General features: G+C 39.4%; 1 protein-coding gene across 1 annotated transcript in view; it reads left to right on the forward strand.

Annotated features, from left to right (window-relative positions):
- Window positions 1–23475, forward strand: part of LOC102299395 (netrin receptor UNC5D) — a 185354-nt gene that overhangs the window by 140283 nt on the left and 21596 nt on the right. Inside the window, exons 5-10 of the mRNA XM_005929783.2 lie at window positions 8502–8682; window positions 10074–10241; window positions 14351–14515; window positions 14825–14857; window positions 17767–17952; window positions 22711–22860. Coding sequence (XP_005929845.1) covers window positions 8502–8682; window positions 10074–10241; window positions 14351–14515; window positions 14825–14857; window positions 17767–17952; window positions 22711–22860 — 883 coding nt within the window. The remainder of the gene's footprint in view (window positions 1–8501; window positions 8683–10073; window positions 10242–14350; window positions 14516–14824; window positions 14858–17766; window positions 17953–22710; window positions 22861–23475) is intronic.

Consider the following 23475-nt stretch of genomic DNA (forward strand, 5'->3'; position numbering starts at 1 on the left):
GTGTGTGTGTGTGTGTGTGTGTGTGTGTGTGTGATGAATGATTCAGCTCACACAAATGGAGCATCGGTGTACCACGAGTCTCCCCGATGCATTGTGGTCATCAAACTCCTCATGCATTCATTAATGTGACTCCGGCTAACAAAGAGAATGGTTATAGTAAATAATGCAGTGACAAATCCAGCTCCCTCTAGTATGACTTGCACTGAGGGAAGAAAAAAAACTACTGACATCCAGAGTTGGAGATGTGGCAGTAATTTTTTTTTTCTTTTTATGACTTTAGACATTGCTGAGAGCCTTTTTTGTATCCAGCACTGTGAAGGAGAGAAGCTCAAGCTCAGCTAAAGTTTGAGTTTTAAGGAATTGAGGTCATGCAGCATGATCTGTTAAACCCTGTTTGTATTCTGAGGGATATTTATTTTGGCCATGACATTTATCTGAACGTCCATACTCCCACATTCAGCTGGAAATTAATACTTGTGATGTTGAAGAAATGTGAACAGTTAATTTTTTGGAGCTGATATTAAATGCACAGTTGACGAAATGCGGATTTAATACGCTCCAACTTTCTAGGCTGTTTTAATACATTAATGCTTTACATCTGACTGTAAAGCTTGAAATCCCTTTATGTCACTGCTCTGTTCATGATCTCAGAGGCAATGCCATCAGTGAGGGAGAGGGAACTTTATCTGCATCTTGCTGTAACTAAGCCACCCGGGAGTTTACTGGGCTGCTGTGTAGGAGGTTAATGAAAACCAGAGAACGCCATATTATCTGTCCCAGCAGTGACAGAGGCAATAATCTGTGCACAATGCAAGTCAGACCACAGAGAATGGATCATAGTAAAACAGCTTAAGTCTGCTTCAGTTTATTGGTGACAAGAGTTTTAACTGGCTCTGCTTTTTAGAGACAGAACAGTTACCAGTACATATTATACTCAACTGTGTCCTTACATAATATTTTTGTAATTAAATGTCACTTTTTCTCAATAAAAACAATCTTGTTTTGAATTAGTAGTTATTTAGTTAAACTATTAATAGCGCTTTACAGCTCACTGATAACATGGTAAATGTGGGGTAATCTCAGAGAAAAGTCAACACTTAAGTAACAATGCAATAGTTTATTTTGTTTTTGATAGCAGTATGGTAACCTGCTTACAAGACAGCTGGTATTTTTCAGTGTAATATTTGGATTTAAGAAATTATCTGTCAGACGCATTTGGAGTTTTTTGCATTTTGAGTCTTTTATTGTCCTTTCTGTTGTTTAGCTGTGTTACAATTTCTACGTCTGGCCTTGTTTCCTGCTTTATTTTGAAAGTCTTGTGTTGCTATGTTCAATGCGTTTAGTTTTGCTCTTCCTCTTTGACATCCTTATGTTGATTTGTGTCAGCTGTTTCCCCATGTGTTTCCACTTCCTCTGATCACCTCCAGTGTGTATTTAGTCTGGCTGTTTTCTTTCAGTCTTTGTGAGGTTGTTTGGGTCACAGTCATAGAGTGAGCTGGAGGACCCAATAGCAGACACGGAAGGAGACTAAGGTTAAACAAAAAGCAATTTATTATGGCTGGTAAACATGAATACAAAAATCAAGCAAAAGTGAACAGGAGCGACACTAAACTGAAACCTAAACTGGGAAAACTAAACTGTGGTAACTATGAAAACAGACATGAACACTGTTCTGCCAAGGAACATGTGAGCAACTGTGATGGGGAAAAACAAGAACAAGAAACATAAACACGACCTGAGCAGAATCATGGAATACATGGGACAGATGACAAAGACTAAAAGAAAACACACAGAATAAACACACATTGGAGGTGATCAGAGGAAGTGGAAACACGTGGGGAAACAGCTGACACAAATCAACATAATGACATACAGGAGAAGAGCAAAACTAAGCATACTGAACATAGCAAACAAGACTTTCAAAATAAAACAGGAAACAAGGAGAGATGTAGACATGACAACTAATAATAGCAACAGAAGAACTTAACATATCTCCAAATACAATATAAGAAATCAAAAATACAAACATAAACTCCAAATGCTGGGTCATAGACATTATCCTAAAGGAATAAAAACTGGATTCTTTCACTTTACAAGCTGTATCTAAAGTGAGTGTGTTTGTGCACTGTTCACATTATAAACTTTAGATACTGGAAAAACACATAGACTGAACTGCCTTTATAACTTAGCCATTTGTTCAGCTTTACAGAAGTCAGCTAGATCTAAAACATGTTGTCATTTAAAATACAGCAAATCTATAAAAAGTGTCACACAAATCCCAACCAGCTTTGTTCCCATGTAAGTTAGATTCTCAATTGTACCATTTTTCTGCATTTCTACTTTTTTCACAATGTTGTCAATCCCTGAAGGTTCAACTCAGTGTTTTACAAAGGGATTGTTCGTATCACTCATAGACAACACTTTTTCTAGCTGTTAAAAGTAGAGTGACAACAAAGATTTCCAAAATCTTCTCTGTGAAATCTTTAAACTCTTAAATTGTCAAGAAAATATACAAAAATTTTCAATATTGCTATACCCAGTGTTCCGATTTATAGATTTATGAAAGAGTTTCCAATTTCAGAAAAAAAGGGCAAGTGAGTAATTATGTAATCAGGGCCTGTATCGTACATGTTTGACATGCAGAGAATGAACAGCAAAAATCATGCTGGAGAGATTAAAAGGTTAGCAGCTAACTAAAGGAATAAATGCTTTCAATTATTACCCACCCAAGTATTCCCAAGCATTCCAATCATCAAGCCACTCATCCCGAGACATTTAGATTGCTTGAAATATAATTATTAAGTGATAAGCATAACGTTTCCAGAGATGGTGAAGAGATAATCCAAGAACGCCCTGAAAGTTTAGCCACTCCTGCCTCCAGAACAGGCGTGCGTCAGATTTGGTGGATTAATTTGTTTAATGTGATTTCATGAAAGCTGTTGTTGCACTGAGAAAAGGCCAAACATGACTGAGGGGAGGCTGAGAGGGTGCAGGCATGAGTGAAGGGAAGGAGGGGAGGGGGCGGTTAATGAAGCGCAATCTTAATTGAATCAGATGGTACAAAACTTACTGCAATGCTTTGTAATTGTCTTCATGTCGCTTTCACTTCCCATTTAAATGATTGTAAATGTAGGTCATTACATCTGCTTTCAGAATAATCAAGTGTTTAGGCCAGATGCTGAGGGGAATTGAAATGACTTCTCTGTTAAGTTTAAGATGATACCTTTCTGCAAATAAACACGGCTCTCCAGACTTGCCGGCTCTCTCACCTCAACAGCTTTACACAGCTTGAATTTATCAGAAAATGAAGCCCTGCTGCATGCTTCATAGACACTCTGCTGATGATGTGATGCTGCTTTCCTGGCTTTATTTTATGTGCTTTCTCAACCAAGAGTGAAAAAGAGCAAAATATACTGGTACGTATGAGTGACATGTAGAGATCAGTACGGTGACCTTGACACCATGCCAATAGACTGCCAGCACTGCTAGGTCAGGTGTTCTGTAGTGCAACACTAGTTGCTGCTATCGAAGTGGGACACATTTGCCAATTAAGCAAATATGTTTCCTGTCGTCCCCGGGCGCTGGCTTATCAGGCTCATTTGAGCGTTCCTGCCATCTCATCAGCATGTGCATCTCTCCATAGTTTTTGACTCTAGGACCAACAGAGAGTGTCTCGCACTCCAGGATTATACTCTTCCCTGGAAGTGAGGGAGGGTCAGAATGAGACAGATTAATCAAAGCAAAATCACAAGAGGAAAAACCAACCAGAGAACAAAGAGATTATTTTAATTTACTTCACTGTAAGAATTTCCTGAGATAAAGGTCCCAAAAAATGAAAAGTCACCACCAAAGAGGATTTGTCTGATCACAGAGAGGATAAAGAGATAATTATTGGTCAGTTTTATTGAATAGTACAACAGCTGCTGTTTAATGGTTTAATTAAGTTTCATCTTTCTCTTCTTATTATGTACTTTCACAAATCCTTTTTTTTAAATCTCAGATGGCCTTTACCACGATGTGAATGAGAATCAAACACCATCACAGTTTAGAAATTAGGATAATGTTAGCATGAAAAAAAATCATTACATTAATCTCTCAGTCTGCTTCTTTTCTGTTTTGGTTGCCTGTTAAATTCTATCCACAAACACAAACACCCACACTACTTCTAAAAGTGTACACGTGCATCTTTTTTAAATCACATATAACTTTAAAAAATCTTAAGTGTAAGAAACTAACATATATAATACAACACACTGATTCAAAAGGAAAGCACATGCCTTACAGCGAAACAGTACGAAACTTGGAATCATTTTCTGAGACAAACAGCGACCTAACTAATTCAACGGCATTGCAGAAAGGATGAGAGAGATCTATACACCAGCAATCCATACTTTACCACTCAAACTTGGCTTACTTTCTATCAATACCACCTAAAAAGAGTTGATTAGAACATGTAAAATTCATGTAATAACAGCCTTAGTTCAGTGAACATAAAATGAGCCGTCTAATGAATCTCCACATACTTGACAACTTCTGTCTTCCGGAGTCAGTGCTTATTGTTTGTATAACACATTCTGGAGTGTACAACTGAAATGTTTAATCTCTAGTTACTGTGGAGTGGCACAATGGGTTTGCATGTGTGCCAGTTTCTCTGACGTTTGCTGTCTTAGTTGGCAAGCAGTGCCTTCTCAGTTTCAACTGGTGATGTAAATTTAACAGTTTTAAAATTGTCCTTCTTTGTGTGTGAGAGAAGTAAAGCTAGAACAGAAAAGCATCAAATGCAACTCTGTTTTTAACATGTACTGGTACCATTGCATGACTAATGCGTAATAAATAGTAAATAAATAGTTTCTTTGCCAATGTCATTATGAGAATACATTTTGACTTCTTTTTTCAGCTACTGAATATTTGGTTCCTCTGCATTTCCTGGTTCTAAATTGATCTCTAAAGGACTGATTAGCTAGGATTTGTCTTAGGACAGGATATTTTCACGACCAATTTCAACACACAAGTTTGGGAAAGCCTAAATGCTAACCTCAAAGCTTTATAGCAGATGGACTGTTAATGTCACAGTGACTTTTACCTACAGTCTATGTCACAGAACACCTCAACCAGCTAACTAGCCATCTATATCTACAAATACATACCTACAGTGTGTCCTGGAAACCCTAATAAGTAATTAAGTTTTCAATGTCAAGTTGAACAAATTAGGTTAAATGAAACGCTGCTGAGTAAAAAGCCCCAAGAGTCGATTTGAAATGTTCTCCAGGACGACTCTGGCATCAAAGTGCTTCTTTACTGGCAAGGGGCTAATCCCATCGGACCTACATTTTCAATAATTCCCGATTTCCCAGTGGTTAGAGTAGAAGAAATAAAAAGTCATGAATGTTTGATAGCTCACTCTACTTAGGAACGATAGCATCATTTCAATTACCCTGATTTTAAACAGCAAATCTTCTGGCATTTCATGGATATCTTTCATAGATTTTTTGTTTTAACTGTAATGTATAATTTATCATCTGCATAGGTAGAGAGCTGCAATAAACACAGGGAAAGGTGGGGAAGGGTAACATATAGTATCATATAATACAGTGTCATTCCCGTGCCAAAAAATGCAAAATTTGGAGCTTTTAATGTTGAGTTGCATTTTTATTTCAGATTTTGGATCTTACATTTGAGTTGAACACAAGAGGAATGTGGTTCTGTTTTAAATGTATCATGTTGTCATATAGTCCTGTCATTTAGTCCAGCTATAGCACCGCAGTGATTTACCTTTGTATTGTTTTTTTTACTTAAATGTGGTGTAAATGGGAAAAATGCTTTCCTCCATTGTTTTGATATCTAATTTATGAAAAATTTCTACCTGCATGTGGAAGAAATTAGGTTTGTCATTGTGTTATGTAAAAGATGCAGATGTGAGTTCTTATTTTAAACAATGCAATTTGTTTTGCTCGGTGTTTCCTGTGGTGACATATTATCCACTTAATATTGAAAAATATTTAATTTACACAGTGTAATAGTTACATCTTGGTACCTGTCAAACTCAGTTTCAACACTTTGCTCTAAATATTCATCCCATCTGAATATGAGAACAAAGCACTGGAGGTTAAGCTTCGATATAGTCATATATTCCACACTATATGACTATAATATACATTAAGTGAGTAATATAATGTAGACCGTTTTTAGTTCAGCTATTTTCTGAAATAAGGGGTGAGATAAGTGCATATCTTATAAACCTAACGTCTCATGGTGACATACAGTATTGGTCTTTGAGATGGGATCTCATTACAGTTTAACAAGCAACAAGTCATTTAGTTAGTTAGGCATCAACACTACAAACATGGTCGAGTCTTCCATTTCAGTTTGAATTAGCTGATGTGAAGCTTAGCAGCTATCTAAGTACCTGTCTTTCATTTACTGTAGGCTTGCAGACTAATTGAAAGATGGGTGCAAGCCAGTGTCAAGTGACCATTTGAAGAACTGCCGTTTTTGCAACTCCACAGTGGCTTTGTTTTTTAACCCCAGCAAAAACAACAAAGCTCACCAATCAATCACTTCAACTCATTTATTACTATTTGAGAAGTAAGGGTCGGTATTTGCTGTCAATCCTTGCATAAAGCAGACTACAAGAAAATACTGTGATTACATGAATAAGCTTGTAAAATGGGCTCATTTTGTATGAAATTATTCAATTATATTTGCTCCATTTTGTAGAAGGTCAAAACTGACTGCTTTCATAACTGACAAGACTGACCAGCCATGACAAACACTGGGGTTGATTACACACTGGCTGTGAAAGAGTGAATTATAAAGAAAGAACTGATGAAGGCACAATGTTGCACACTAGTATGAGCACTTGGTACTGTATGTCTTGAAAGCAGCGGAGCCAATTCATGAAAAAAAGCTACATGATGAAAGACTTCTTGGGCCATCAAAAGGAGCAAAAAACGCTTGTGACAACATGACTCCAGATTTATTGATTTCCTAGCTCTTTTTTTTTTTTCATCTAGAGTGCTTTGACAGAGCAAAGCAATCTCTGAGTTTGTTGGCTGTAGTTACATTCCCTTGGCAAATGGACACTATCCACAAACACACATGCTACTCACACACTAGAGTACAACCCCATGCACAAACACATGGCTCTCCCAGTGGGGCGGAGTTTTTAATCCTCAAATACACTGCCATAAATCAAAACGCAATCCTCGTGCCCTAGCTCGTCTCTCTGAATGAAAAGCTCAAGCTACTGGCACATTAATAGCAATTTACAGGGCCAGTCATGCGAGGAGAGGAGCATCAACTGAGCGTCTTTTATTTTGTAATTCCTTATTGGTTTCGCTCACTACATGGCCACTGAATTGGTAACGCTGGAGGATGTGACCTACCTACTACATCACTTTACTCTGAGCTGTTGTCAGATGTGTTATGCTTCCCAACCCCCTAATCTTGCAATCAAAATGTGTCCCCTTACATATCTTCATAAATGTAGTGAGGGACGTGTTTCAATTTTTGTCCTCTCCTTTTTTGCCAAGAAGAGAGAACAGAGACTTCTTTACATGATGAAATGCAAAATGCGCGCTTCAATCAGCACGACTGTGAAGCATTTGTTAGCAAATACTGAACTGTATGCAATCCTCAAAGGAACAATTGTAGCAAAATTTTTCTACTGTTATACTACAGTGACCTGCACATAACTAACTGGATTTTGAACCAGTTACCAGGCATGTTGAAACTGTGAGTGTGGGGAAATATATTCAGTTTTAATTAAATTACTAAAAGGGAATAATATAACTTTTAAAGGTAATGAATTGTTGTCTTAAATTTTCTCCCTCAAATATTAGGGACTCTTAAAAATGTTCTTGTAATGTTTAATTAAACAGGTAGATAGAAAAACGCTTCATGTATCACATCATTTACTATTGATGGTGCCTTCAAAGGCTGTCTTACTAATGCCATATGCCATTTGTGCATATCACAAATACTGGCTTTTTATAGTACAGTCGTTAACAAACTCGACGATCTCTCTTTTGCCCACGGGACAAAGTGTCCATGATTTCTAAAGACTAATTTTCATTGGTGAGCAACAAGACCGTTTCATGGCTGAAGCATTTGGGGGGTTTTTTGTTTGCATGGTCAAGATTTAACTTACATTTGCAGATTTAATGACAAATTGTGTTGACTGACAGTACTTAGAAATAAAATAATTTTAATGCACTTCCACCTGACGCCCTCAAGAATACGGCCATTACTAGTTTTTACCCTGCCTCTCCTGCACTGAGTACAGTCTCTTTAACTCATGTAACTTTGGGTGAAGTTCACTTTATCTCTGAAAGCCTTTTGTGATACTCTATCAAACTACTGACCTTTTTTGAAATTACTCTGATATGTTTTGAAACATTCCACCAGATGTTGTTAAGTGTATTTGCTTTTTTATCACTCACATCTGTCCGGTTGTCAGATGTTTGTCTGCCTGAATGAAATTGACATACTTTTGTTTTCAGGTGGATTGGCTGAAAAATGAGGAAAACCTGAGCTTTGATGATGGTAATATCATGGAGAAAAAAGGTGACCACAACCTCATCATCTCAGAGGCCCGGCTGTCTGACTCTGGAAACTACACCTGTGTTGCCAGCAACATTGTGGCCAAGCGACGCAGTGCCACTGCTACTGTTATAGTCTATGGTAAGATTACAGTTCTTTTAATTTTGCAATTTTATCTCTGACAAAATATCATGAGAGTAGATTTGCCTGGTAACTTATTACAGTAGTGTTGAAGAATAGTCTTGCCTACATCAGAATATCAGTTTTCACTAGTATGGTATTCAGTTAGCGGCTAACTAAGCTTTACTCCCACCGAGGTTGATTATCTTGTTAATAGTGTTAGATCCTCAGTGCATAAGACCCTGGAAATTGTGGCTCGTTAGATAGTTAAATCTGCCTTAAAGCAGATAACATGCAAGTCAGAAAGGAAATAGTGCTGCATTCATCAAGAAGATATTCTTTTGGGCTGGAAAAATGGTTTGTTACTTCATTTTGTAAGTCCTCCTTAAAGCTAGGACACCTCACTGTTTGTCACTGATTGAGAAAAATGGGAACAACCACACACTTCTTTTCAGCGCTGTAGCCAAGCTGACAAATAGTCAGAGCTCATTCTTTTAACCTTAACTAGAAATGACTTTCTTCAGAGACAAGATTTTAAAAATTAGAGAGAAAAAAATAGATTCACAGCTGTCCCGCAGTTATGCCACAGCAACTTAACACTTAACTGCTAATATTTACCTCTTATTTATTTCTCCCCAATAAACCTTGTTGAGTTAAGGTCACAGTAATTTATCCTTCTGAACCATCAATGTGCCTTTTAGACCCTATTCCTTCAAAACTGCTCAAAAAAGTCTAAGTATAGTTTAATTAGGTTTCTTCCTGTTAAAAGGGAGTTTTTCTTCCCTACTGTCACCAAGTGCTTGCTCATAGGAGGTCATGTGATTGTTGTTGTTTCTTGGTAGTGTTGTAGGGTCCTTACTTTACAATATAAAGTGCCTTGAGGTGACTTTTGTTGTGAATTGCACTAAATATCAGGGCTGTAGAGAGTGAAATAGTGTCATACTAGTAAAAACTCCTTTTAGACTGAAGGGCAGCCTTAAATGAAGTGTCTCATTGTTCATTTTGCTGACCTTTCATCCTGTTATTTTTATTCTTTTAAAGAAGGCATTTAACTGCTGCAGGAATACATCTCATTCTTTCTGACATCCCATTGCTCCGGTCCATCAATCATTAATTTCCATAATGCTAATGAAGTCCCTGACAAGCTTACTATTCCCGATAGCCTCCAACAGATGTACAATAATGGAACAGTAGTATTTCTTCCTTTCCTATGACAGCAAATGAGCTCATTAGTCAATCATCCTACATTACTTTAGGAGACATAAGTGTACATTGACAGAAGGGAAGACACTATTGATCTTTTTTCTCTGATGTTCATTACCGCCTTTGAGTGAATCCTCTTGACTGTGATGCAGGCCAGAATTCCTTTAGTGTTTCTTCATACCTTTTCCCTCCTCTTCTGACACGCACAGTGAATGGCGGCTGGTCATCCTGGACGGACTGGTCTCCCTGTAACGTGCGCTGCGGTCGAGGTGTGCAAAAACGCTCTCGCACTTGCACAAATCCGGCGCCTCTCAATGGTGGAGCCTTCTGTGAGGGCATGTCAGTACAGAAGAGTACTTGCAACACAGTGTGTCCAGGTAAGAGCAATAGCATGTTCTTTTCACTCTTAGTGATAAAGAGCATGTTTTAGTGTTACTAATTTTGACCTTTTGAAGCTTCCCTTGCATCTTAGAGCTATGGGTTAAATAAAAGATTTACAGTTGCCAGATAAGATGTGCAAATTTTAGATTTATGACAGTTGAAAGTCTGTATTGTTCAAGTAGTTTTTTCTGCAGAAATCACTTCTTATTGTGAAAATGCACTTATTTGCATTCATGAGAATATTTGCATAAGATCAATACAATACAGCACCTGTGTCTTTGCAACAAAATCTAGATTTCTGTAGATGGTTAGCTTTACTTTACGTTGCACAAAGAATAGAAACTGGAATAATTGCTGGACTGACAGCTAGCAAAACAAGAAGCTAACAAAACTCTTCATCTGTCATTGTACAAAATGTATTTATATTTACGTACTATTTGTATAACATCCTTGTGAATATAATATACCTAAGTAATATGTAAATATCATTAGCACAAATACACAAGATTGCATATAATAGCATAAATAGTTTAGTAATACTGTCTTTATTTAACTTCCATCCATCCATCCATCGTCATCCGCTTTGTCCGGGGTCGGGTCGCGGGGGCAGCAGCCTAAGCAAAGAGGCCCAGACCTCCCTCTCCCCAGCCACCTCCTCCAGCTTGTCCGGGGGAATACCAAGGCGTTCCCAGGCCAGCCGAGAGATATAATCTCTCCAGCGTGTCCTGGGTCTGCCCCGGGGCCTCCTCCCGGTGGGACATGCCTGGAACACCTCACCCAGGAGGCGCCCAGGGGGCATCCTTGTCAGATGCCCGAACCACCTCAGCTGCTCCTTTCGATGTGGAGCAGCAGCTGCTCTACTCTGAGCCCCTCCCGGATGGCCGAACTTCTCACCCTATCTCTAAGGGAGAGGCCAGCCACCCTTCGGAGGAAGCTCATTTCTGCCGCTTGTATCCGCGATCTCGTTCTTTCGGTCACTACCCACAGCTCGTGGCCATAGGTGAGGGTAGGGACGTAGATCGACCGGTAAATTGAGAGCTTCGCTTTTACACTCAGCTCCCTCTTCACCACGACGGACCGGTGCAGCGTCCGCATTACTGCAGCTGCAGCCCCAATCCGTCTGTCGATCTCCGGCTCCCTTCTCCCATCACTCGCGAACAAGACCCCGAGATACTTGAACTCCTCCACTTGGGGCAGGAACTCATCCCCGACCCGGAGTGGGCACTCCACCCTTTTCCGGCTGAGAACCATGGCCTCAGATTTGGAGGTGCTGATCCTCATTCCCGCTGCTTCACACTCGGCTGCGAACCGTTCCAGTGCGAGCTGGAGGCCTCTCACCCGATGAAGCCAACAGAACCACATCATCGCAAAAATCAGAGATGAGATTCTGAGGCCACCAAAGCGAAAGCCCTCCGCCACTTGGCTGCGCCTAGAAATCCTGTCCATAAAAATTATGAACAGAACCGGAGACAAAGGGCAGCCCTGGCGGAGCCCATCACCCACCGGGAACGAGTCCGACTTATTGCCGGCAATGCGAACCAAGCTCTTGCAACGGTTGTATAGGGATCGAATGGCCCGTAGCAATGGGCCAGACACCCCATATTCCCGCAACACCTCCCACAGGACACCCCGAGGGACACGGTCGAATGCCTTCTCCAAGTCCACAAAACACATGTAGACTGGTTGGGCAAACTCCCATGCACCCTCAAGTATCCTGGAGAGGATAAAGAGCTGGTCCAGTGTTCCGCGACCAGGACGAAAACCGCATTGTTCCTCCTGTATCCGAGGTTCGACTAACGGACGAACTCTCCTTTCCAGCACCCTGGCATAGACTTTCCCAGGGAGGCTGAGGAGTGTGATCCCCCTGTAGTTGGAACACACCCTCCGGTCCCCTTTCTTAAAGATGGGGACCACCACCCCGGTCTGCCAGTCCACAGGTACTGCCCCTGATCTCCACGCAACATTGCAGAGGCGTGTCAACCAGGACAGCCCTACAACGTCCAGAGCCTTCAGGAACTCGGGGCGGACCTCATCAACACCAGGGGCTCTGCCACCAAGGAGTTGTTTAACTGCCTCAGTGACCTCGCCCCCGGAAATTGGCGGGTCATTCCCCTCATCCCCAGACTCTGCTTCCTCCTCGGAAGACGTGTCAGTGGGATTAAGGAGGTCCTCGAAGTATTCCTTCCACCGCCTGACAATTTTCTCAGTCGACGTCAGCAGCGCTCCGCCAGCACTATACACAGTGCAGGTAGAGCACCGCTTTCCCCTCCTGAGACGTCTGACGGTTTGCCAGAATCTCTTCGAGGCAGTCCGAAAGTCTTTTTCCATGGCCTCTCCGAACTCCTCCCACACCCGAGTTTTTGCTTCAGCCACTGCCCGAGCCGCATTCCGCTTGGCCTGTCGATACCTGTCGGCTGCCTCCGGAGTCCCACAGGCTAACCAAGCCCGATAGGACTCCTTCTTCAGCCTGGTGGCTCCCTTCACCTCTGGTGTCCACCATTTGGTTCGGGGATTACCACCACGGCAGGCACCCACCACCTTGCGGCCGCAGCTCAATGCAGCAGCTTCGGCAATGGAGACGCTGAACATGGTCCATTCGGACTCAATGTCCCCAGTCTCCCTCGGAATGCTGTTGAAGCTCTGCCGGAGGTGTGCGTTGAAGATCTCGCGGACTGGGGCCTCTGCTAGACGTTCCCAGCACACCCTCACTACGCGTTTAGGTGCACCAGGTCTGTCCAGCGTCCTCCCCCGCCACCTGATCCAACTCACCACCAGGTGGTGATCAGTTGACAGCTCAGCCCCTCTCTTTACCCGAGTGTCCAGAACATATGGTCGCAGGTCTGCTGATACGATTACAAAATCGATCATCGACCTACGGCCTAGAGCGTCCTGGTGCCACGTGCACTTGTGGACACTCTTATGTTCGAACAAGGTGTTCGTTATGGCCAAACTGTGGTTAGCACAGTTTATTTAACTTCTTTTTCATTATTTGGTCTAAATGTAAAAAATAGTTGGCTTACTTTTTCAGTCTCTGTTTGGAGAAAACTGAAACTTTGTGTTTTGTAATAAACAAATAAAAATTATGACCAAAAACTCAGTGATGAACCATAAACATTGTTTAATTGGTCCAGAAAGCTCAGTCTAAATACTATTATTTGTGTTTTTGCAGGAGCTACACAGTTGAATAATTTTTGTGCAGCACAAGACCCACTATTTAACCACAAATTGTTGCTCCTATCCTTCAATCTTTCTACAGAAATTAGATATAACATATGCCATGACACTTGTCTTAAAAGCTTTGGGTAGGTTTTATAGTTAGCACTAGTCTTCTTTCAACCTCAGAGATTTTACTGTGAAAGCATCTGCAATGCACTGGTGACAGTGGGTTGCTATCTGAAATCAAATGCAGTGCACCTGTGAAACAACTAATGAAGGGAAAATGTCTGGCAAGAGGAGAAAGATGCACAAATGGAGAGGGGTGAAGATAACATGAGAGAGAAGCTAAGAGTAGAATCTCAGGTTGTAAGAGGAAGTAGGAGTTATCAAAATTGTGCCTCTACCCGTGTGTTTTTTTTTTCTTTTATAGACAAGCCCAAATTTATGATTTCAACCACAGTGGAGTATAAAGAAAAACGCTCATCAGGTTTAAGTTTAAAAAAAAAATTATCAGTCGAGTACAGTGCACTCCTCCAAACATTATCTCCTCTTTGCCAAATGTCTCCTTCTGACGGATTCTTTCTCTGCATCTGGGTTTGAGCATAAACAGGATGCCTTTGCTTTCAGATTAGCAGGAAGAGGGGATCTTTTAGACCATATGGAGGGGGAAAGGCGAATTGATGGAGTCTCTTTATGCTCCAGATCAGAAACACCAGCTTTGTACATGTTTTTGACACTTTAAGTGGGACATTATTTTTAGTTGTGCAACTGTTACCTTGAAAGTGTTTTGCTGTAAAGTTCCACAGCGCTATTAAAAAATACACTTAAACCTGGAGTATGAGTAGCATGCATTTTTTAGTTCCTGTTGTGTTTCACTTGCATTTCTTTATACAGTAACATGTGCATGTATTCACATTCAATGGCTCTATCTTTGTGTTTGCCCCTGCAGTGGATGGCGGCTGGGGAGAGTGGAGTGAGTGGTCAGCGTGTAGTTCGGACTGCGAGAGGCAGCGCAGCAGAGAGTGTACGGCTCCGGAGCCCAAGCATGGGGGGCGACTGTGTGACGGGGTGGCAGTGGCTACAGAAAACTGCACAGGCGGCCTCTGTACACAGAGTGGGTAACATCAGCTCCACACTTCACTGGTTAAAAAGGAGAAAAAGATATAGTGGTTTAGCACCATTACTGTCAGTCCCATTGTGTTCATTGACTGTGTCATCATAGACTTACTGTTCATAATTTTTGGCAGTGTGGGCTAGATCATGATCGTCATGATAATCATGCTCATTAGCAACGCCCTCATCCGTCTTCATTATTCAAACACTTTGTTTCACATACATCACACACAGTGTGCACCAGCGTGAATTTGCACGCAGGCAGTGATTGAATCAGCTAACGCTTAAATGATATTGTGTGTTTCTGCAGATCGGAAGTTGCTGCATGATGCCAAGCCACAAGGTGAGCTTCTGTTTAGTTTCATTTCTTGCTGATGTTTTATTTAAAAGATATCACTCTCTCCAGCCGTGACCTGGAAGATTGCAAGATTAGGGATTGGGATTAGAAAAAGGTGTGACCAAAAGTTTTTTTCACACATTTTGCAACTCTGAACTTTTGTAAACAAAACCCAACAGAGGAGTATATAACAACTCAAACTAGGCATTTTTAAACACCCTTTAACCTGAACCTCCCTGACACAAAGTCCACATATACTACAATAATAAGAATTGCTGAATTTACATTAGCAAGTCCAACATCCTAATTATCTGTCTGCTCTACCCAGACAGCATCCTCACTTTAACCAAAAAGTTTTGAAGCCGTGTAAAATGTAAATGAACACACAATACAATGGTTTTCAAATTTTATATGCACATATCAAATGTTTAAATTGAGGCTAACAAAAGGCTGGAAAAGTGAGCTGAACAACGAAGAGACAAATTTTCAACTAATTAGGTTAATTGGCAAAATGTAAATATGATTGGGTATTACAGAGGAAAACTGAAAGCAAGAGCTTGAAGGATAGATGGGTAGAGCTTCACGAGGTAGCAAAAAAATCTACACTCCCAATTATTTTGTTTTACATAAAAGTGGAAGTTTAGAAAAAATGGAAAAATTTATTTTAAAAAAAGAAAAACAACCACATCTTTATTTTACACCAACACATATATGATTACCAGTAAGCAAAGTGGTTGTTTGTTTACATATTGGTTAAGAGTTTGTTTCTAAAAACATTTTCCGACTATAATATGCAGTGTACCTTTAAATATCATTTGAATGTCTATTATAAGGTTAAAACTGATGTTTCACTCAGTTTTCAGTTTTGTTTTAACTGTTTGTTTAGGTTATAGCACCAATACTAATGTGTTAGGTAGAAGGCAAATTATAGTTTAGATTAAAATACAGTGAGTTATGGGTAAGACCTGCCACATTATTATGTGCCATTCATGCAGGAAACATTGTGAGTATCTCTGAGACGCCAATTGTTCATACTTAAACCAATAGCATGGATGAATATCAATTATAACACTGCTGATTATGGAACATTATTAGTATCATTTCCATTGCATTGCTATTACAGTAAGTATTCAATATGTTTACTCAGTTTTACATGTACTGATGTACTGATTACATGTACTGATGGTATTACGAAGCCCAATATGTTTTCTAAAACTAAAGTATAATTTAGGCTTTTTTTGTTAAATGCAGGTATAATAAGTTATTTTCAGAGGGTAGTTCCATTCACACCTAATTGAGTTTTGTCTTGTAAACACCTTCTGGGCTGATAGCAGCAAACTGGTGCGATGTCATTAATGGCATTTATAGGAAGAGACTGGCTCTGGCTGCATAATCCCACTGTTGGAGTGACAGAAATTCTCTAGCTGACAAGAATAGTTACAAGAAAACACCACGCTCATCAGCAGCCATTTGGTTCTGGCACTGGTTAAGCTTAACAAATTACTAATGTTGCCCTCAGAGAGGGAATTGCCCTGAAATAGGAACAATAAGCTGCCAAGTGGTAAATCACAGGTGTGGCCATAGAGAATAACGCTGTATGACTCACTGTGAATTAGCTTATTTAAATACATATGTTTTGACGAACAGACAGCACATCAAATGACACGTGAATGAATAATGATGATTAATATTAACAAATGGCAAATTAAATTAATTTCTAAAGGTTGTTTGGCTTAGCCGTTTGTTTCCCTAACCAAACATTTGTCATTGATGCTTCTTATCTCATTTCCTGAAATATTTAAATAAAGTGCATTGTGACTTTTGCTGTTTTCTTTACACTCTGCATCCGTTTCCACATGCTGTATGTTGTTTGACTTGGATTGTTACCAAGTCTCTGTAAAAATAACACAAGCTGTATCAAACGTCCCAGCTTTTATTGCCATTATTATCTCAGTTTCACTCCTACATTAATGATGCTGTACACTTCTACTTATTTTTGATTATATCGGGCATTGTGTTTCAGTTTGAGCTCTTTGCGGTTAACCACTGTAAATCCACTGCTTTATGCATTATTGCTGTGTAGGGAAATGCTACTGCGTAGCTTGCACAGAGGAAAATCAATTTGCCCATGTTTTCCTGACTTGTCCTTTCACATAGTTATGTCTTCTTGTTTGTCAGGAATGGGAAAAAGAATGCGACCAGGCTGCCAAAAACTTCCCAAGCCCTCAATTAACCTGCTACTGTAGCTGTTAATACCGCTTTGCATATTTTGTCAATTTCTCCTGATTTGAGCTTCAGGCTACTTAGAGGATTTCTCAGCATGTCCTGTTTTAGTGCAGATCTCATTATCTTTCAAGAACAAGCTAGCAGCTCCTTTATTTCCCCACTCATTCGTTTGCTTTGTGGAGTTGGACGCCGCAATACTGGTGGGACCAGATAGAGCATAATCGCTGCCGATGAGCTAATTTAATGAATTGGTTTTGTCACATTATCCCAGTGGAACACAGAGTGCCTCCAACACCAGAGCCAAGCAGTGTTTGAAATGACAGTCAGGTGCTGGGTTGATTATAATCGCCTTCCTTCCAAGGTTCCTCATTAGTAACTTTAACACTGAGGAATGGAACAATGAAGCTGTGCATCATGGAAAGAACAGAAAATAAAAAATGCACTAAAGTAGCATGAAACCAAGGTAGACTTCCATAAAAGCGCTACTAAGCAACACAGATTTCCAGTTTATTTTGGGAGAGAATGTCTCCAAGCATCCCAATTAACCACAGAGACTCCGAAAGCAAATATAAGAAGTCTTGATGCATGCTCAATCATCCAGATAAGGAAATCCCAAAAAGTTGATTGTGTTCATATGGACATTCAAAATCATGTTTGTTTGTTTTTTTCACTCATTCTGACATTTCAAGGTGTGGAGAACAGCAGTGACGTTGCCCTGTATTCAGGCCTGGCTGCAGGGGTGGTGACAGTTGTACTGCTCATCGTCGCTGTCACTCTTTACCGAAGGAGCCAGAGTGAGTACGGTGTGGATGTCATTGACTCCTCCGCCCTCACCGGAGGCTTTCAGTCCTTCAGCTTCAAGACCTCTCGTCAAGGTGAGTCATTAACTGTGGCTCTCAAATATCAGAGACAATTTGCCCTCGAAATTGTGTCATAAAACACTGAATCCAAATGAGAACTTTGTACAAAAATCTAAACGTGAAATTTTCAAAAGCAGCAAAGAATGGATGGATTTGGGGGTTTTCCTGCAAAAGGCAACTGAATTTGGTTTTAAATCCAAGTATGCATCCTTTATAAAGCTCCTTGTAAAAATTGAGGATTCATGTTGTGTTGGAAATCTTTTTTGGCGTTTTGACATTTCACTGTATGCACATTATGTGAACTAGCTTAACAGTGTGCAGAAGTTAATTTGTTGAAGTCTATTGCAGCTATGATTATTTAAAGAAGAATTTAAAGACTACACAAGATATGCACAGTCTTTAACTTGTCATTTAAAAGCACAGACAAATTGTACACAATGCAATTGGAAACTCAGAGAAACTCCAATATGTAAACACTGTTTATTTGCTCTTGAAGAGCCTTATCTCCATGTAAAGATATTTTTCAAAAATTGTTTGTTGGACTTTGCAGTAAGATCTTAAAAAGGCAGTTTATAACAACTGACAAAATCTCTGTGACACCTCTACACCCACCCTGCCACAGATGGAGCTAACATGCACAACAGTTAAATATGATGTGCAATTAAAAGTGCATCACATTATAAACCAGAGCATCAAAATAGCTTGTTTTTATGTTTTTATTTTGCATGTGCTTTTATTGCTTTTAACTTTTATTTTTTATTTCAGTTTGGCTGTTTAAAAGACCACAAAGCAAGCCCTAAAAATTAAAGCTGCAATTGTTGCCTGCTAGTGCAGAGAGCTGGCATTGTCTTTGGCATTAATAGCCATTCTAACACACACATAAAAGCAAAACACAGAAAAAGAATACGACATAGACATACAATCATGTAAAAAGGAAAGTACATCCTCTTTTATTTCTAACACTTTACATATTAGGACATAATACAGAGTCCTCTGTTCCTCACCAGGTTATAAATTTGTGTTGATAAAGCCTCTGATGAACAACACATGACATGTTACACCATGTCATTAAGTTTAGTTGTTGGAGGTACTTGTATATACACAGCTTTCTCAAGGTCCTGTTGCAGCATTTCAGTTGGTTTGAGGTCTGGACCTTGACTGGGCCAGCCAGAATACTTTAGTTTGCAGAGGACTTCAAAGTTGACTCAAAAACTGCAAAGTTCCATGTGGCTGCAAAACAAGCCCAAATCATCCACCCTCACCATCGTGCTTGACAGTTGGTGTTAGAGAAGAAGATTTCTCCTCGCAACATTTCTAAACAAGCCAATTACAATGTCACGTATTTTAACATTTGATATGTTAACTGAGCCCCGTGGAGTCTTAGACATAGCTCTTGGGTTTTGTGTAGCTTCTATGAGCATTGCATGCTCTGGTCGTTGGGTGGTCTGTTTTCCACTTTTTTCACTGTTTATCTTTCTCCCAGATTCATGGGCAGCATTTAGGTGCATTAACACCTAAAAGCTGCAGAGCAGAAAACTTCCAAAACTGCTGCTTTTATGGAGATCACCCTTCCTGATTGTCAGTCAATTAAATGCTTTTCATTAGTAGCACTGGGTGGTTCCTTACCTTCGTAATTCCTATAGGAGCAGAAAAGGTGTTTAATTTTTGTTAATAATGTTAGAATAATGACACTGTGTAATATGTCATGAGTTGTTGCTTATCTCAGGTTGTATTTACCTCATCTTTAGAGCTGCTTAGGACACAACTATTGATGATGACCCTTGATTTCCTTTTTTACTCTGCTGCTAACGTTTTAGCTGGCTATTATAACTGAACACACACCCCCAAAAGTTCAATGGTGATGAACTGGAATAGGAATTAGTTTATTATTTAATTATAAATAATAATGTAATAAATAAAAATAATGTAAAATGTTGTTTCTGGTACACCTTGTAAGAGAAATACTGCAAAGTGCTTTATGACAAAATTCTAACAACAGAAAGGCAAAAAATTACATCTAAAGCAAGTAGAATAGTTACATAATGAGGTTCTATGTAAATAACACCAAAGATCTATGCAAGCCATACAGTTTTCTATGTATCTGTATTTATTCATCTTTATGAAATATGAATACATTTATTTGTACGATATATATGCATTAATTATTAACACGCTTTAGGGGCCAGAACTGAGTTTATCTGTTTGTTTGCTTTAGCCATCTCAAGCTTTTTTTCTGTCTGTGCTGTAGTGCAATAAATGTCCAATAATTTACAGCTTAACCTATAAAACATGCATTGCATTTATTACTTTATTGCAAACATCCATATTCAGCACGCAATAAACTTATGGTAACAAGCAGATTGTGCACTCTAAACAAATGTATAATTTCACTCTTATCTATTATTACTCAGGCCTCCTCTTAAGTACCATAACTTGAAAAGTTAGTTGAAAGGAAGTTGAAAAGTTATCAGATAATGTCTCAGTTTTTGGTATTGTATTTTATTACAAAACCACAATTAATAATTCACGTCTGCAAAATTAAAAATGTAATTTATTACCGCTATCTCTTTTTTTCGCTGAGCACCACAATGGAGCGTTTGCGGTCCCGTGTTACTAAACGAAGAAACATCAGAGCGCCGTAGCGTGCTGTTTTACTCGGCAGATTGAGGCATATTTTTGCAAGGCTGGCATTATGGGTCGCCACAGCGGCAGCCCTCAGCAGGGCATAATAAAGTTCATTTTGATAACACAGCAGGAGGCAGGGAAAGCTTTAATCTTGGTCCCTGTTCACTGTGTTAGAGACGCTAAAACAGCCAAGCCTCCATAACATTCTGCATGTCCTCCCCTCCTTGCACGTTGCGCCCTGCTGTATGCTGCTGCAGTTATCATTTCATCACGATCATTTCATTTCAATACTTTTTTGCAGTCACGTTTTTCATTATGAGTAACTGTAATAACAGCTCACCCATTAAAATTATTGGCCAATTTACAGTACTTTGCTCATCAGGAGATACACACACTGTGTACTCAGTGTCTTCAGGTCTTATTTAATGCTTGCTGGAAGCAGCTGTCAATGGGTGCTGTTCATTATGGCATTGTCTCTGCACGCCTTTCTTTACTTTCATCTCTTCTCCTCTTAGTTCCTCCCAGCGAGGATCTGAGAGAGAGAGAGATGCGAAGAGAAGATGTGAGAATGAAGGAGCCATAGCTGTCATATGAGAAATCCGTACTTTTAGAGTCAGTTTTAAGCAGCGTTAGTTACATCAGCAACATGCTGCACAGCTGGATCACTTGTCACACTGACTGATTCAAATGTCCACAGAAATTCTTCTCACACAGGCCTTTATTTAAACTCATTAACACAGCCGATAAATCGTATTATTGTTGTTGCTCGTGTATTGATCAAAAATGCTGCTTTGTTTGATGCAGCAGTTATTGCTATTAAAGTATCGAATATATTCTAATGTCTTATATAGACATTAGAAGAATAAGACATACTTCCTTTATCCCAAATATTGGGACATACAGGTATATTACACAGTACCATATAACTGTGATGTGTGTTAATCAGTCGGTTTATATACAGCACTGAAAAGTAACCAGTGTGAGAACATCTCTGTTATTTATTCTTTTTTTCAGTTAGATTGTAGAGTCAGATCAGTGTTGTCAGTTTAGTTTTAGCTTAGATTCCATCGGTTTCAGTGTCAGTTTTAGTCTAACTATTAGAATACGGTGGGTGTTTTTAGGGGCAGATTTAAGAATTTCTGAATAAGTTATTTACTTGCTGCTTGTTTGTGGTCTCTCTGACTTCAGTTTTGTCTTCAGTAGCTTTAAAGCATGTGTATACGTGCCCATTTCATAATTGCATCCAGCTCTTGCTTTCCTTTTCCAAACTTTACTAATCCCATGATTCTTGTGCAAGTTAATTTTGGCTTTATTTTGGCCTTCCTGTTCTTGAGTGAACCAGTGGTTTTAACTGGTTTAACTGGACAATGATGCCTGGTTCCTCTATAATATTCTTGATAATATTCTTGATTTGGTTCAATGTTTTTCTTAAACATAGAAAGAATTCTACGATCCGCATTAAATGTTTTCTGTTTTTTGAGGCCTTTTGCTGTGTTTAATAATATTCCACAAAAAAATGTTATCCTTCTCTTTTATTGTTTTTTTTTTCAACCTAATGACAACCTTAAATAACATCAAAGTCTTTTAGGGGCCTCATCTGGAAAGTTCCAAACATAATTTCAGCATTTGAAATCATCTTCTGCATAATTAAGATGATTATCTGCATAATCTGTCTTGGAAAAACTGAGGGGGCATGTCTTACTTGACCTGGTTTGTCAGTCAGTTATCTAATTACTTTGGTCTAATTACTTTAGCCTTTCAAAATGGAGTATATGTATTTAAAAAAAATCATTGTAATTACTTAACTAAACAGTTGATTCTTCAATTAAAGCTCACAGTCTGCACTTCAATCACATATTAATTGTTTGATTCAAAATTCACTGAGGTGTTGTCCACAAACCTATGGAGCTAGCTGTAAATTGGGTTATCAGTAGAAAATGAATAGAAAAAATCAATAACAGTGTCACTTCTAAGTGAGTCACACTAAGATATATGTCTTTTTTTCATTGTATTACAGCAACAGCCACGGACAGAGAAAACATATTTGTGATGACATACTCTTCAGGTTGTTTTGTTTTTTTATTGATGATGTGGGCTCTCATGTGTAATTGCTGACATTCATTTGCTTTTTCTCTGTGTGTGTTTCAGCAAATCCTCTGCTTATTAATTCATCCATGCAACCTGATCTGACAGTGTCACGTACCTACACCAGCCCCATGTGTTTTCAGGACTCCATTGACAAGGAGCTAATGGCTGAGCGCTCACTCCTTGACCCATTGCCTGATCTTAAGGTTAAAGGTTAGAAAACAGAACTCTTATGAAAGTCCATGTCTGTGGTACTCAGTTACTTTTGAAAGGGCAAGTCTCACAGAGAAGTGAACGGCTCTGTGGATGCACTAGGGCAGATAATCTTACTTTGGATCTGTTTTTTCCTAAGGCAGTCTCTAGGAAAGTCAATTTTCAGTGCATCACGAACTAGACACTCAACACTTCATGTTGTTGTTTGTTAGTGCTGGTTGCTGCCTTTTATTCCCTTGGTGGCATGATTAGCATTCAAAATTAAGGTGATCTTTGAAATAATTGGTCCTTAACTTAGAAGTGTATAAAAAAGTAGATGCTTAGTCCAATACAGTCATTGTCAGAAATGTCGAAAAACAAGAGCCTTTTTATTGTACTTAGTGTGATTTTAGAAAGAAAAATATTCTTATTAAAGTCATATCTCCATTTGGCTGCCTACATACTATCAGAATTTGCTAATGATGATCAGAAGACTGTGCCAGCTTACATTAAAGCAGATAGACACACAATTTAAACCCCATTGCTCTTGTCTTTATGGGTTTGTTCCGGATAAATGAAAGACTCCACCCCCCGAACTCATTTAAGTGCAGAGTGTTGCAATTACTACAGCCCCAG

This window comes from Haplochromis burtoni, unplaced genomic scaffold (genome assembly GCF_018398535.1).
Source record: "Haplochromis burtoni strain Fernald_Lab_line unplaced genomic scaffold, NCSU_Asbu1 Contig_107, whole genome shotgun sequence".
Taxonomy (NCBI): Eukaryota; Metazoa; Chordata; class Actinopteri; order Cichliformes; family Cichlidae; genus Haplochromis; species Haplochromis burtoni.